The 17,077-nt window shown below is 37.4% G+C and overlaps 1 protein-coding gene across 2 annotated transcripts in view; it reads left to right on the top strand.

Moving 5' to 3' along the window:
• Glra2 (glycine receptor alpha 2) overlaps window positions 1–17,077 on the top strand; it is a 116,808-nt gene that overhangs the window by 80,490 nt on the left and 19,241 nt on the right. For both annotated transcript variants that reach the window (XM_048336124.1, XM_048336125.1), the window contains exon 8: window positions 13,130–13,279. In XM_048336124.1, coding sequence (XP_048192081.1) covers window positions 13,130–13,279 — 150 coding nt within the window. The remainder of the gene's footprint in view (window positions 1–13,129; window positions 13,280–17,077) is intronic.

The following is a 17,077-nucleotide window of genomic DNA, read 5'->3' as shown; positions in this document are numbered from 1 at the left end:
TACCTCTTCAGACTGTTTTGTAAACTGTGTCAACACTCCATTCTTAACTTTTGTGCTCAAGGATAGCACTCTAGCACTTGAGCCACAGCTCCATTTCAAGCTTTTGTGGGATTAACCGGGGATAAGAGTATCACAGACTTTCTTCCCTTGGCTGGTTTCAAACTGTGATCCTAAGATCTCAACCTCTGGAGTAGATAGGATTACAAGTATGAACCAATGGCAACACTATGCTTACTGATGATGAGTGAAATAGCCTGATAAAGGGCTTTTGTTAATAGTAAAGAGTTTTTTAGGAGGATGTGTGAGTTCTTTACATCTTGTTTCTAAATGGTGTTTGATATGATCAAATGGTGTTTGATAATAGTGTTTGATATTATTTTTGTGTTAAATTTCCCTACCTTGTGGAATGGGTTACTTGTGACAGTTAAACTAAGGAGTTTATAAGTAATATTTTGGATGCAGATAGTTTATTTGGGAGCTGTTCTCAGGAAGGACAAGAGACATTGTGGAGTGCATATAAGAAGAGCAGAAAAGAAAAGAATCTGTAATATCAAGTTGGTTATTATGAGAGCAACCAAGTTTAATTCCTACTAGGAATACTCTTAAAATTGTGTAGACTCAGATGCCAGTGGCTCATGCCTGTAATTCTAGCTACTCATGAGGCTAAGATCTGAGTCTTCAAAGCCAATCTTGACAGAAAAGTCCATGAGACTGTTATCTTCAGTTAACCACCAAAAAGCCACAAGTGGAGGTGTGGGTCAGGTGGTAAAGCACCAGCCTTGAGTAAAAAAGTTAAGGAACAATGTGCATATTCTGAGTCCAAGCCCCAGTACTGGCCTAAAAACCCAAAATATTTTGTAGAACTTCTGAGTTCCCCTACTAAGTAACAGGAAATCTAGGGTTCTTATCCAGCAACTGGATTTCCTCCATGGTTTAGGGCTTGCTCTGGGAGTGGTCTAAGTTTCTTACACACGTTGGGTAGGTTACTGAGGTTCCAGAGAACTCTCATGTAGAAAACAATGGAGATATTCAAGCGCTGAAAGTGACTTGCTGATAGTTTACATAATTGCCGGTTGATTTTTACAGTAAACTCAGTATACTTGCTACACACTTGGTATTATATATGTAATTTCTTTTTCATCAGTACTATTTGTTTCTAAGCAAGTGATCACCATCTTGGGCAAGTTCTGTCTGGAACATAGAGATACCCAATGAATACATATTATCATCTGACATTGCAAGTGCTAAGAAGGCAAAGTAGATGGCCTAACAGCTAGTATCTCAATGCCTTGAAATAAGGCTATTGATTTTGTTTCTTTTCCCATCACTTTTTCTTTCTGTGAGTCATAGAATTTTTTTAAAGCTCAGTCTTTAGAAATGCTTTACCAGGTACTAGTAGAATCCTCACTACTCAGGAGGCTGCTATCAGAGGATCACAGTTTAAAGCCAGCCGAAGCAGAAAAGTCCATGAGACTGTTATCTCTAATTAATGGACAAAAACCTGGAAGTGGAGGTGGAGCTCAAGTAGTAGAAGACCAACATTTGAGCAAAAACACAAGTGAGAGAGGCTCTGGATTTAAGTACCAGCATGGCATATAAAAACAGAAATTATTCCAATGTTTTTATATGCCAAAGGAAGAAACTAGGCCCAGAAAGATGAAATGGCATGGCCTAGTTTGCAAAGTAATACCCACATCCCTGGCACATTCTAATTGTTCTCTCTACTGCCTCTTCTTAATTTATGTAATTCCATAGGATTGATTTCTACCAACAGACTGAAATTGAGCAAAACTTTCTGAAGTAGATGTATGCAACTGATCTATTAGAAGGTGATGTGCTCAGTGGGTTCAATCAAAATCTTTTCACACCTTACCATTTATCGTTTAAGCATGCTCTATACTTCCATATTGAAAAAATAATAGTGCCCTTAATGCCATGTCCCTTTTTCATTCCTTCAAAACATACATTTATTCATAACATTTACTCAAGACTCTGTAGGATATGTTTTTAATTACTATCAGACTCCTGCAGACTATTATCCATTGCAAATAAGTATGTTATTATTAGTAGTTGATTTCTTCCTGTTTTGTGGTAAGGAAAAAGGCATACACCTGACTAACATCAAAATGCAGGTCAGCTATGGGAAATGGACACAGTGGAGATACGGTCTCTGGTAATTTACACTGACAAAAAGTGAGAAAACCAGCCCAGCAAGAGGCTTTTGTGCCACATTAATTCCAAGGCTCTGATTGACCTGTAGTTCCTTTTCTTGTTTTCTTTTCCCCATAGGGAATCTGGAGCATGGTGGGGCCCTAGACATTTTCGATTTCAATTTCACTTTAGATGGTATGAAAGAGTAGGCAGCTGATTAGCTTCAAGAGCTTTAAGGTAGAACACCCTGGGCTTGAGTGCCCAGAGTCCCATGCCAAGAAGAGAAGGTTTCTGCCCAGTTGGATCCCCTGGAGTTAACCTAACTGACCTGCATCCTCTTCTGTGAGTTCCCATTAAAGTATAGTGCAGATGCTAAACCAGGCCACAGACAAGAGGCTAGTCAGGAAAGCTTTTTGGCTACCACTGGCTCCTCCACTCAACGGATATAAGCACACTCTTCAGTCCTCCACAAAATGAATTACTGTCTTCATTTCCAGCTTGTAGCATCCTGGTGTTCATTCATGAGCTTCATAGGGAATCTCATTATTGAAGGGATGCTAATTTCTCCTCAGAGTTATCACAAGATTCTAGGTGTTCTTAAAGAAATAGATTCTCTGTCATTGAAAGTTGAACTGGGCTTTTAAGACTTACTTTGTAGTCCAGAAAAAAAAAATCATATTCCCTATATATCTTACCCACCAGTCTTCTCAGAAGTCAGCTGACATTGGTAGCACACTATCAGTAACACTGCAATGGGATGATGAAGAGCTTGCAGACATTTAGGCCCTCCCACTCTGATAAGGTTCCAAGTTTCAGAAATGGTGGTACAGAGAGGATTCACAAGCGTTGTCTTCCTGATTTTCCATCTTTATCCCACTCTAGGAGGTAGAGCTGACCCACGAATCATAGATCCTCCAGCTCCATGTAGAAGATGGAGACTCCACAGCAATCCCATATTCTCAAGTCCCCTCTCTGGAAGCCACACAATGGAAAGTCGTAGAAAACCTTTATTATGATCATAAACCCACTCAACCATTCCAAAGCCCTTCTAATAGTGGATTCTTTAAAAACATGTTATTTAAAAATTATCTTTAAGGAATTGTACAAACAAGTTTCAACATGTCATTTTATGATTACAACACATCTTAATCAATATGTAGACTTAAGAACAGGATTGGATGGTTGCTATTAAATTGTCTTTCACTTCTTCATTTCTCACAAGTGGGAAATGTAAATCTAGAGTTAGATGGGGTTGAGAAGTAAATCAAGAAATGGAAATATGTGCTGGGTGCTGATGGCTCATGCCTGTATTCCTAGCATCTTAGGAGGCTGAGATCTAAAGATTGTGGTTCAAAGCAGGCCTGGGCAGCAAAGTGCATGAGATTCATATCTCCAATGAACTATCAAAAAGGCAGAAGTGGAGCCATGGCTCAAATGGTAGAGTACTCATCTTGAGTGAAAAAGCTCAGGGAAAGCACACAGGCCCTGATTTCAAGTCTCAGGATTCACACACATACACACACACACACACACACACACACACACACACACACACACGAATGGAAATAACATAAAGGAAATGAAGTACAAATTGCTGGTTGAGAAAGCAAAGGAAGAACACTATGGTTAGCATCCATCTTTGAACATATATAGTCCTAGTACCTGCATGGCTGTATTTTACTTGCCTGTCCATCGACCTAAACTTTCTCACCTCTCTTTCCCATCAGCTGCTGTCATCTGGTGAAACCACTGCCTTGAGTAATTTTCCTAACTCATTCCCATATATGGAAGTTCCCCAGGGGTCAGTAAAACAGAAAAGCACAAAGTTTGGAAACCAGCCAGATGAAATGGGAATCATATTTCAAGCATTTGCTGTGATTTTGATAAAGTTAATAGGTAAACTCAGTGATTCCATCCTTGTAATGGAGATAACTCATGGAGGTGTGTGTTTTTAGATTTTTTTTTGTTGATGATAATGCTAGGTATTTTGTAACAAAAGATCAGTCTTTATGACATACAAGTGTGTCCACTACAATAAGATTCCATTTTATGTGAACCAAGTTATGTGAATTTAAAATAGGGCAATATGAAAATACTAACAAAGTCTTAATGCATGCACCAAACAAGAAATGCAACAGATTCTACTTTACATTTATTCCTCTGGGGGGGAAATTGTCTTGAATTATGCAAGTTTTGAATTATGCAATGTCTTCAGGAGCTCATTTCTTGCAAACCAATGTGACTGGGCCTCTACAATCTGCCAAATGAGTGTGAGGATTTACATAAACTGTCTTATTCAATCCTTCAATGACCCCATAAGATTAGAATCCTTGGGCCTTTATCTTGATGTGAAGAAATTGAGGTTCCAAAAGGATAAGTAAATTTTCCAAGTTCATTGGTAATTCAGCTAAGATCCAAAGATATTTGGTAAGGCTCCTAAGATATTTATCTCCTCTCTTTTTGCCTTTTCTTTTTATTTTCTTCTATTCCTTCTCTTCTCTTCTCCTTCTCCCTCACTGTCTCTCTCATCTCTATATGTCTCTGTCTCTGTAACTCCCCCATGTTGTGACTACACAAACATTTACTAAGTAAAACATCTCTCATTTATTAAGTAAACATTTCAAACGTTTATTAAGTGAAACATCATCTCATCATCCCCCAAAGCTCACAGTCGTCTTCCCAATGGGGAAGAAATGTAACCAGCTCTTTTCTAACAGTAGATAATTTGCTGCTGACTCCCTCTCCACGCCTCTCCCCCATGACACACTCCCTTTTCACTACTCCCCTCATTAGAAAAGAAATATATATATCACTAGTTTAGTCACTGAAGGTATAGTCATAGAAAGGAGACTGTGGCAATAGTATCTATTCCTATCAATTGAAACCATAATGAGAGGTGGCAGACTGAAGCTCAGGAACGATATCCCCTAGTCCTACTTCTTCCTCTTCCTCCACATGGAGCCCTTCCTCACCTCAGAGGTTCCAGATGTCTATATTTGCAGGAGGCTGAGACTTGGGAGAGCATATTTGAAGTGTGTCTCTATGGTACCTTTATCAATGAATGTCTCCTATTATTCCCCTAGGTATTCTAGGATTGACAGTTCAATTTTTTTTCTCGGACTTCTCTTTCCAAAACTCTCAAAAGAATATTGAGTGTTTTCACTGTTTTAATGGTCTCCTGACCATCATAATGGAGATAAGCTTGTTCATCTTTAGAAATAATAAACAACTAACTGGGCCTGTGCATTATCCCATGTCCAATAAACTAATTAGTCCCTTAGGGTTGTTCAGAACCACCTGTAACTGGTTGGTTTTTGAAGATACTATGCTTGGAGGCACTGCCACCCAATGGTTATTTCTACAAACAACACCTTCCCAAGAATTGTATATGGAAATATGTACCTATATTATTACAGGTGTGAACCACCAGGACTCAGCTTAAGAGCTGGATATATTTAAGCACAATCCAACAAAAATGCCAAATGTGGAGAGAAAATAGGGTGGAGGTGGTGACACTGGCACAGGCCACAGAGTTGCTGTCATCTCTTCTGCCAAGGAAATGTGATTTTCCCAGCATTAAACAGCAGGTGGAAGCTCTTTAATTAGGCAATAAAAAATAGCGATTGCCAGTTCAACTATAAAGATTAAATTGCATAACACCATGAATTTCTGGTCCCAAGATTAATTTAGCTGTGTATATATTATTCTGATAGTATAGTGAATGTGTATAGATATGAGACAAAATAAGAAAGCAAAGCCAGAATTCCCATTATGATCGTTGTCGATTACTAGGCGTATAAGATTTGAATGCATTTTAATAAGCTTATTTTTTCCCTCAAAACTTGGGAATAGAGATAGTAGTGGCATATTTCGTAGTGCATAGAAAAGCAAGTTGATTAGAGAGACCAAAAGATTGTTACATTTGAAGGTGGCAAATCTCAGACTACTATGGCCAACAGGTATCATTCATTTCAATGACATTAATTAAGTTAAATTTTTGATAAAATGAAATTGTACCATACAGAGAAAAATAGATTCTATTGAACTTTAGCAATGGTTTTCAGGCATTGAGAATAATTAAACACAGACTCAAGCAGGAGAGGATGAGAAATCATAGCACCTGAACAACAGCAGGTAAAATTGACATTGTCCTATGAATTCTATATTGTCACTTTTCTATTAGAATAGTACTTGGGTCATCAGCCATTTGTGAATTTTCTCCTCTACAAAGAAGTCTCTGTACATTTTTGTAAATATTACCCCTTGAGGAATGTCACTGGGGGGGAGGGGTCCAGTCTACAAGCTGGGAATGTGGATATACTTTGACACTTTGTTACATGGAAGTGCTTGCCTAAGAATTGGAGAGCATGTCTAAAATTCAAAAATATTCAGGTAATCTTTATAAAACAATGACTCATTCCTTTGTCCTGAGGATAAATACTAAGATACTAAGATAGAAATGACTCAACTCATAAAGCATTAGTTTCATGTCTTAGAAAACAGACTAGTTTCTAAACAGTGACAAATTGTAGGGCTAAAGTAAATAAATTCATGACTTGGTTTTCTATTTCAAAACGTAACTGAGAATATATTAAAAGGAAAAAATGACTCAAGAAAACTTGCTAAAGTATTTTAAAATGATAGTATGGTACTGGAAAAAAAACTTGAATGAAACATAGCTCCAAGGAATGTGCACGTTACCAAAACAACTGAGCAAATAATTGAATTCCACCTTCTAAGTGATCTGTTCAAACAACAGATTTGTCTAGTGTCAAGAAAACCTAAAACACTTGATTGGCTCTACTGTTCCATCAGAAAAGTTTCTAAACTACATGATATGTAAAGTCATAAAATTGTGAAAATAATAAGTCTTTTCTCCCTAATTGAAAAAATAATAATCTGTATATCATTAACTCTCAGGTCTAAAATATTTGAGCTAAATTTTTCTTCTAATTAATACCTTTTATCTTGTAGCTGATCCTTTGTATAAAGTAATGATTATGAGGGCTGGGGATATGGCCTAGTGGCAAGAGTGCTTGCCTCTTATACATGAAGCCCTGGGTTCAATTCCCCAGCACCACATATACAGAAAACGGCCAGAAGTAGCACTGTGGCTCAAGTGGTAGAGTGCTAGCCTTGAGCAAAAAGAAGCCAGGGACAGTGCTCAGGCCCTGTGTCCAAGGCCCAGGACTGGCAAAAATAAATCAATAAAGTAAGTAAGTAATGATTATGAGAAAAAATTGAGTGTTATATACTGCTTGGAAATTTTATCAAACAGCAACAATTTGTGTGGCACTTATTAAATGTCCAGACTTGTCCTCAGTGGTAATGATGCAAAAGATACCATTGGATGTTTATCTCACATATATCCAATGCTTTCTGCAGAAATTCTAAGTTTCAAGAGAAGGAGGGGTGAATGCCTATAAGGAAGAAAATGCCCATCTACCTATGCTAAGATTTTTTGCTTTTGGAGACAAAGAAAAACATAATAATTACAAAATGACTTACTCATCTATACCCCATTTAAATTCATCATAGCTTATCTTTAGGAGTCGAATACCTCATCCCTGACTTTCAATGCCTTCTTTGCTAACTTGTCTATAGGTCTACCCATCAGCATGGGTATCCGACATATCTATGTCACTAGGTTGTCCATTCAGTGTCCAAGACCACCATACACTTCCCTTCTTCAAGCCTTTGCCTTTATAGCTGTCTGTAATAATCAATGTTCTGACTTTCCTCTAGCCCCAGAACAAATCCACACCCTTGAGGGATGAAGCTTCCTTTGATTTATTTGTTGGTATCAGCCATCTCAAATCTCACCAGCCTTATGGTCCTTCCATTATTTTGTCATGTAGACCCATCATGCATTTGTATGACTGTCTTTCTCAGTAGACCATAGGTTTCTTATGCATCAAAACAGTGTCACTAGACATTATAATTCCAGGACAAACCAGACAATACTACAGGTATAGTGAAGAGACTAGCAAACATTTTATGCAAAGGATAATACAGTATTTAAGGGTCTGAGGGCCATTTTGTTTTTTTTACATCTACTTAATGTTAACATTTTAGTATAGAAGTAGTTGAAACAATATGTAAATAAGCAAGTAAGGCTGTGTACCAATAAACTTTATAAGACATTTGTTGGGCTAGATTGGATCCTTGGGCCACAATTTACTGCTCCTTGATCTATATGAATGACATTTTTTGGTACAGAGTGTGAACAAGGTCTCCTGTTGTATAATCTAAAAAATTCTGAGAAAAATAAATATGCATCTTAGTCATCTTTGTATGGTCTATCCTACCTCCCACAGCATCTGGATCAATGCTTTCTACATCAATATTTGTAAGCCATTAATGTTATTTTTAAATTTTTCTGAATTAAATGTGCCTGAAAAGAAAGCTGGCTTGGGGTTACATGCTTGTAATCCCAAATCCCAGCTCTTGAGATCCTTCTGAGGCAGGAGGATTACTAGTTGCAGATTAGTCTGGACTACAGAGTGAGACCCTATCTTACAAGTCAAATATATGTATATGTATGCATAATTGTGCGTGCGTGTGTGTGTGTGTGTGTGTGTGTGTGTGTGTGTGTGTGTGCACGCACTGTCCCTGAGCTTTTGTGCTCAAGACTAGTGCTCTACCACTTGAACCATAGCTCTACTTCTGGTGCTTAATTGGAGATAAGAATTTCACAGACTTTACTGTCTTGGCTGACTTTGAACCACATTCCTCAGATCTCAGCCTCCTGAGTAGCTAGGATTGTAGGCATGAGCCACCAGCACCCATGTCACTCAGTGAATAATGACAGCATTTTGGGAGCTTAATAACCATGGATAACTATCTAGTGAGTTGATAGTAAAGTAGTCCAGAAAGGATCATGGAAGTGCAAGAATCATAAAAAAGAATGTGACAGAAAAATGTGTCAGCTAAAAAAAAATCTGAGGATTAGCAGGCAAAGGGAGAGAATCTGGCATTAGACTTGGATCAAAGTAACAAAAAGTAATTTCAATCCTGAGAGACCAACACCAAGGGACATTCCATCGTCTGTAATAGACATCTCAAGACACCATCTAAGCCCACGTGAATAATGCATTCAATGCCCACATTTCAATGCTTGAAGGATGTTCATGATCTGGAAGAAACTCAAAGACTAACCCAAATGATTAAAAGACTGAAAGGACTCATTCATGAACAGCCATAAAAGAAGCCAAATATGTGCTTCGCTTGCTAATGGACAAAATGAGATGAAGGAAAAGATTACAAATTACTGAATTCTGTGACGCCCAGGAAGTAGAGGAATGATGGTTGGCTCTATTGGATTCAGCTCTCTATGTGGAAATGTCTCAGGCACTGACAAACTCTTCTCATTATTGGGTCTTAAAACATTCACAATCTATCTGAATAATATATAACTGAGGATACTGTGATTGGTACTATTCTATTATTGCAGGAGACAGGATTTCTTCAAAACAAAAAGTATAAGAAAAATATTGTTTATTAAAGAATTTTTTAGGAATGCTAGGTGTTCTGAGAGAATTAAAGACTCATTATTAGTCCACTTATATTTGTCAGTTGTGGGGCTCGAACTCTGGTCCTGGGCACTGTCCCTGAGCTCTTCAGCTCAAGACTAGTTCTCAACCACGTTGAGCCACAGCACCACTTCCAGTTTTCTGGTAGTTACTTGGCGATTAGAGTCTCATGGAATTTCCTGTCCTGACTGGCTTTGAACCATGATCCACAGATCTCAGTCTGCTGAGAAGCTAGGATTCCAGGCGTGAGCCACTGGCACCCAACTAGTCCACTCTTAAAGGAATCTATCTATCTATCTATCTATCTATCTATCTATCTATCTATCTATCTATCTATCTATCTATCTATCTAACTGTAGGTAATAGTATATAGTTTAGAATTGTTTAAATGAGAGCACAAAGATGCAAAAAGAGTTAAATATTTCTTTCCTTTTATTTTCTTTAATCATACATTGAATCATGTATCTATTCATCCCACATACCAAATAACACCAAGTAACAGGACCAATACTCAAAAAAAATAACAGAAAGTAAAAAATTCACAAGCTTAGTGTTTGTAGATTGGATCAGAGAAATAAGTGGTCTAAGAAGGAACTGAGTTTCAAGGGAGACTGAGAGAACTATTAGGAAAAAAGACTCCAACCCACATGGAACTAAGGGGGAAGACTGGAGAAGATACATAAGACAGCTGGCATTTCTGCCAGGACCTGAAAGATAGTCAGGAGATTATCATCAGAGAAAAACAGGAATGAGAACCCCAGGTAGAAAGGGAAATATTTATCCATTCAGCATTGGCTCATGCTACCTAGCTACTCAGGAGACTGAGATCTGAGGATCGCCATTGGAAGCCAGCCCTGGCAGAAAAGTCCCCGTGAAACTCTTATCTCCAATTAACCACTAGAAAACCAGAAGTGGCACTGTGGCTCAAATTGTTAGAGCACTAGCCTTGAGCTGAAGAGCTCAGGGACAGCACCCAGGCCCTGAGTTCAAGCCCCAGGGCCAACAAAAAATATATTTTCAAAGGAATTGGGAATTGCAGGCAATGAACTGGTGGAATAAACTGGTGGACCAATTTATCACAATGTACCTGAGCCTAGCAAGTAGTTCATAGTGTCTTAGAGTAGAAGACAAGTGGTAATCTTAAAAATATTAATTGTAACACATTAAAATTGTAGATATTTAGTTTCTTGGTTAATTCTTATTTCTTCTGAGATCGTCCACTGACAAAATTATACCTTTATGTGGCCAAATAATTACAAACATTTACATATAATACTTATACTGTATTTGACACTATTCTAAGCTCTTTACATACATTAATTGATTTCATCCACATAGCAACTCCATAAGGAAGATACTATGATTATTCCTGAGGAATGGAAACAGAGAACTTAAATAATCAAGAGAACTTAGAGATAAGAAATAGGAAAGCAGCATTTCTCATTCTCTCTCTCTCTCTCTCTCTCTCTCTCTCTCTCTCTCTCTCTCTCTTTCTCTCTCTCTGTCTCTGCCACTATTGGGTCTTGAATTTAGGGACTTTCATATTTGCTTGGCTTTTTTGCTAGCACTCTACCACTTGGGCCATAGCTCCACTTCTGTCTTTTCACTGTTTAACTGGAGATAAGACTTTCCTGGACATTCCTCTATAGGCAGGCTCAGTCTTTAGATCTCTGCTTCCTGATTAGCTAAGGATTACAGGTTTGAGCCCCTGGCACTCAGCCAAAGCAGCAGTTCTTCAGGGATCTTGCTCCAAGCTCTGCTTTTATAAACTCTGTCACACTGCTAACTTTCCAAGAGAAAAATCTATTTTTCTGTCCTAGACTCCAATAATTCCTCTGAACATTAATCTCACAAATAAGGCAGAGAGCATGTTGATATTTTGGAGGAATAATTCTCAAAACAGAAAAATTTATAATCACAAAAATGAACTATAACCTGAATGTCCCCAAACATGAAATTATTAATTATAATATACACCATTATGCAAGCATTGGAAATTATGAGTTAAAAGAAAATAAAATGACATGTGAAATACTATAAAAGTCAAAGGGAAATGTAGAATACAAATTACATGGGGTTTTGCTTGGGGTCTGTTTGTGTTTATTGTTGTTTTGAGACAGGGCCTTGTTATGTAGTCTAGATTGACCATAAATATATGATTCTCCTGCTTCAGCCTCCCACCAGGATTATAAGTGTATACTGCCACACCTGGCCCCACAAATGGTATTCTAACAGTGTATTTGTGCACATATGCTGGAAAGAAAATACACTAATCAAGACAGTTTCAATTCCATCTTGGTTCAGCCACTTTTTAGTCTTAGATCCTTGGATAGAAACCCCTCTTTACTCATTTCTTCCTCTGAAAATGGGAAAATGCAGTTGTTGTGAGGGCTAAATCTTCAAATCTTCAAATGCTGGCTGACAAGTACTTATGTGACTACTATAAAAAAATAGGAAACCTTATAGAAAAATTAGAACTGAAGAGTGCACTCACAGTTTAAGTGTCCTTGGGGAACTGGGATCTCATGTTCCAACTTTATGCATTTATTTTCTCCCTTGATCTTAAACAATAGTTGTAAGTCAAATGAGATTTGGACCTAAGTAGAGCAGTATAGGACACATCCCCAACTCCTTGTTCCATCTCTCTTAAATGTAAGGTGGAATTGAGAAGATGCTTTACTTTATCTAATTATAATACTTTCAACTATTTGATTGGCTTTTAATATTGGTACATATGTATTAACTGCAATGTGCTACTGAGAACTGATTGAACTGGTGCCTTATGTATGTGTGATGCTGTGGTTCATGTATTGAATAATGAACAACTTGGGGTAACTAGCCATTAGATTACACTTTCCTCATTTCTCTATGATAAGTATGTTAAAAATCCTACCTTCTATTTTGAGATATATAATGCAGTATTGTTAATTATAGTTCCCCTTCTGTACTGTAGAAGACTAGAATTGATTCCTCTAACTGTAACATGTACCCATTGACCTCCTCACCACATGGCCCCTGCTCGCTCAGTCTCTGGAAACCAGTATACTACTTTGAACTTCCAGGAAATAATTTTTTAATTCGGTATATAAGTGAAATAGTGTAGTAGTTTTTTTCTTTCTGTGCTTGATTTGTTTCATTGAACATAATGTCCTTCAGTTCCATCTATGTTCATACAAAGAATAGAATTCCATTCATTCTATGACTGAATAGTATTCCATTGTGTATACAGACCACAATTTTTTAAGGGTTCCTCTGCTGATGGACATTTAAGTGACTTATTGTAGTGCTACTCACAATAGTTTATACACTTTCTTAAGGAAGTACTAGGAAATACAAAGGAAATGAAGATATTCACACACACACACACACACACACACACACACACACACACACCATTAGAAATCTGGTCTCCTTGAAAGTTTTAATATCTTTCCTCTCTTTGTCAGGTCTCCTATGTCAAAGCTATTGATATCTGGATGGCGGTGTGCCTTCTGTTTGTGTTTGCTGCCTTACTGGAATATGCAGCAGTGAACTTTGTCTCAAGGCAGCACAAGGAGTTCCTGCGCCTTCGAAGACGACAGAAGAGGCAGAATAAGGTACATTTGGCTCTCAGTACAAAGCCATCTATAGTTTAAAGCACTTAACCAGGCAATATCATTCAGAAAACAGAACATCCAATGAGCAAGAACCTGAGGGTAATTTTTGTCCTAATATACATAATTACTCCTCAGTTTAGTTATTTAAAATGTTGGGCAATATTTTATGACTTAACAAACAAAAATACAAGTCATACAATTGCATTTGAAATTGAAGTAAATAACAATTTTTGTCCCAAATACTATTAGTCATGTACTTATACTAAAATTATTATTTATCTGAAATTCAAATTTTCCTATCCTCTGTACTTTATCAGGCAACTGTAATTGCTCATGTAGACTCAATGTGAAATTTAAATTTTAATTTAAAATCCTGGTCATAACCAATATTTTTTTTTTATTTTATCTTAAAAATGTATTTTCATTCCAGGGAACAATTTATCATATAATACCTTTAAATGTTGTTTTCTTATTGCTGAAAACTAAATTGTTTAAATTATAAATTTTTTTTTTAATTTCTTTTATTATCAATTGAACAAAAATTTTTTTTTTACAAGGTGCTGTGCAAAGAGGGTGCAGTTACATAGTAGGGCAGTGTGTACATTTCTTGTGATATCTTACAACCTGTTTTCCCATCCCTTGTCTAGGTCAGGTAGACCCATATGCAGTATACTATGTATCAAGCACATATACAGTGTTCACAGACTTGGTCTCTACTGTCTCTCCATCTCCCTTTGTTAACAGTCATATATCAGGGAGATCATGCCCCTTTGTTTTCTGTGTTCTAGGCTTGTCTCACTCAACATTATTTGTTCGAGTTCTGGTCATAACCAATATTAATAATTTGTGCATTTGTGAGTATGTGTCCACAAAACTGATTTGTCTTTTTTCATCAGTTGCTCTGGTTTTAATGCCTTATACATGTATATTACAAATTGGTCAAGTCAACTAGACTGATTTCATTTTCTTGACTTAAACTTTAACCCAGAAATATCAGTTTTATGCTATCCAGAGGCTGTGTTTTGAAATATATTGCTCAAGATCTCCATTTAAGTGGCTCCCAAACTTACCTGCACAATACAATTGCCTAGAGATTTTGTAAACCCCGAAACATAACTACACTAATTAAATCCCAATTTCAGGATAAGGTAGAAGCATCAGTATTTCTGAAGCTCTCCAGGCAATTCAGGTTTGGAAAGCATTATACTCTGGTTTATAACTCAGTCTCATAGAGTATATCAGAAATCTCCACCTGTCTTCCATTTCAGAATCTGGGAAAGAAACATGCCCTTTGATATAATGAGTGCTACCTTATATAATAATATTACTAGAAGACCACACCAAAACCTATTGCTCAAAAACTTGCATAAATTAAACCTGTGGGTGAAGGCATTGTGGACCAAAATCAAAAATATTTTGTCAATCTTAATGCTTCCAAACACCTACAGTAAAACGGAGTGTTTTTTGTTAGATATAGCTTACTTGGGTTTATATGGATATGGTCTCACAAAACATTTGCAAAAGATTTTCTTAGAGTACCATGGAAAAGGGGAAATATATCCTCTTGCTGTGTGTCTCTTACTCAACAATGTTCTGCCTTACCATAAACTATGGAAAATGCATAGATGCACACATATTTCTGCTACTTCTCTTTTCATATTGAGCCTTAACTGGATTTCTTCTTACTGCCTTCTTATTGGTGCTATTTCTTCATTTCATACACAGGAAACCAGCACACCATGACATAAGTTTGGGGGTCACTTATACCACCTGGGAAATACTGTAAGATTACGGGTGCTTTTTCAGTACATACACAGGACATAGTTTGAACAGCTCACAGAGCAACCACCTTAGTCACTGAGTGGTTTAAGCCATTCAGCAACCTCTTTTAGGCTCTAATGCTGCCCACGTTTCCTTCAACTTTACCTTATCATAATAAGTCATCTGGGAGTCCTGTGGAGTACAGATTTTCACCTATCGGCAGGGATCTCTGGAACGTAACTCCAGCCATAGGCAAGGGATCAACTGTAATACTAATTCTCAATTAACTCCCCTGGAGACACTGATTCATAAAGTTTGGGCTGGAACACAAGAATGTAAACGTTTAACAAGCACTCTAGGTGATTCTGATAATGAGATAAAGAGACACTATATTGGCTCACTGCTTGTGTGCTTTCCTAGACCTTCAATGAAAAATGAGTTTCAGCTGGGTTCCCAATTCTGCATAATTGATAAGATGTTGTTTGAATGTGATGTAGAGTGCTTTTAAACTGAATCTGGGATCTATGGAAATGAATTCTGATAGAAACTTGTCATGACAGAATAAGAGTCGTGAAGGATTAGTAAAAACTGTCAAAGTAAAACTATTGTGAACAGAGGAAAGGAAAATACAGAATAAGAAAAATACAAGTAGACCTAAAAGCAAGGGGAAAAATAGAACAAGGTTTAAGAGAGAGTAAAAAGAAAAGTGGTAGATGAAGCACAAATATCACAGTAAATACTATAAAGAAAAGTAGACTAAATGTTTCCATTAAAAGACAAAGTGGGTATGTGACTCAAGTGAGCACTTATCTCCATTTAACCACCAAGAAACCTGAAGTGGAGCTGTGGCTCAAGTGCTAAGAGTGCTAGCCTTGAGCAAAAAAGCTTAGAGACAGTGCCTAGGCCCTGAGTTCAAGCCCTGGTACTATCACTCCAAAAAAAAAAAATCTAGGAAAATGCTGGGAGAGTGATTCACGTGGTGGAATGCTTTCTCTAATAAATTTTAACATCCCTTCCTGGAACTTAGAGGGAGCTTTTTCATAAAATGAATGGTATACTCTGGATAAAAGAGGTTGAGAACACAATCTTGTGTCTCTGGATGCCATGAAAGACTGTTGCCCCTAGTGGCCACTCGAGGCGGTAGCCTTATCCAATAGCATGGCATGCAGAATTCATGAAGCCTTTAGGGCCACCACTTGGCAGTAACAGTAGTAAACAAATTAAAAAAAAATTGTAGGTTCTGTGAATATGTAACAAAAAAAAATAGAAGCTGAGCAGTCTTGTTGGGCAGTTGACTGATCAAGATTGAGTAATTTTTAAATATTATATCTATCTTTCATTTTTTTTAAATTCTGCAATAATCAACATTATAGAGTTGCAATGTTCATGAGCACCATTTCCCACAGTCAATATTGTCCTCATCTAGATCAATAAAGTGGCTATACTACCAACATTGAGCGAGGCATTTCTATCCTATTTTACAGATGACCAGCCAAACCAAACAGAGGCTATATAAAATGCCAAAAGCCACATATGCAGACCATACCTGGAGACCCTGATCTTAACAACTATGTACCCCACTGCTCAGAGTTTAAGTTTACATTTCATATCTTACTTTTTTATGCTCCAATACAAAACAGACACATATACATACTCACAATTTCTAATTCATTGTAATATTTTGTTATTTCTTTTTTGGTAGTGGTTAGTTAGAGTCAAGGCCAGGTTAAAACAACTGACATGAGTTATACAAGTACAGGGTTAGATCAAGTGTGTGTGTGGGGGGGTGTAGGTGTGAGTGGTGTGTCTTGGTTGTGGGCTTCCAACTCAGGTGCTGGGGGCTGTCCAAGCATCTTTTCCTCTTTGTGCTGAAGGATAGCACTCTACTACCTGAGCCACAGCACTACTTCCAGTTTTCAAATGGTTAATTGGAGATAAGAGTTTCACTGGCACTTTTTTGTCCCAGCTAACTTCAAACCGTGATCCTCAAATCTCAGCCTCCTGAGTAGCTAGGATTACAGACATGAGTTACCAGCA

Source organism: Perognathus longimembris, chromosome 28, assembly GCF_023159225.1.
Source record: "Perognathus longimembris pacificus isolate PPM17 chromosome 28, ASM2315922v1, whole genome shotgun sequence".
Classification (NCBI taxonomy): Eukaryota; Metazoa; Chordata; class Mammalia; order Rodentia; family Heteromyidae; genus Perognathus; species Perognathus longimembris.
The sequence above is the reverse complement of the archived record's forward strand: the minus strand, read 5'-3'. Positions and strand labels throughout refer to the sequence as shown.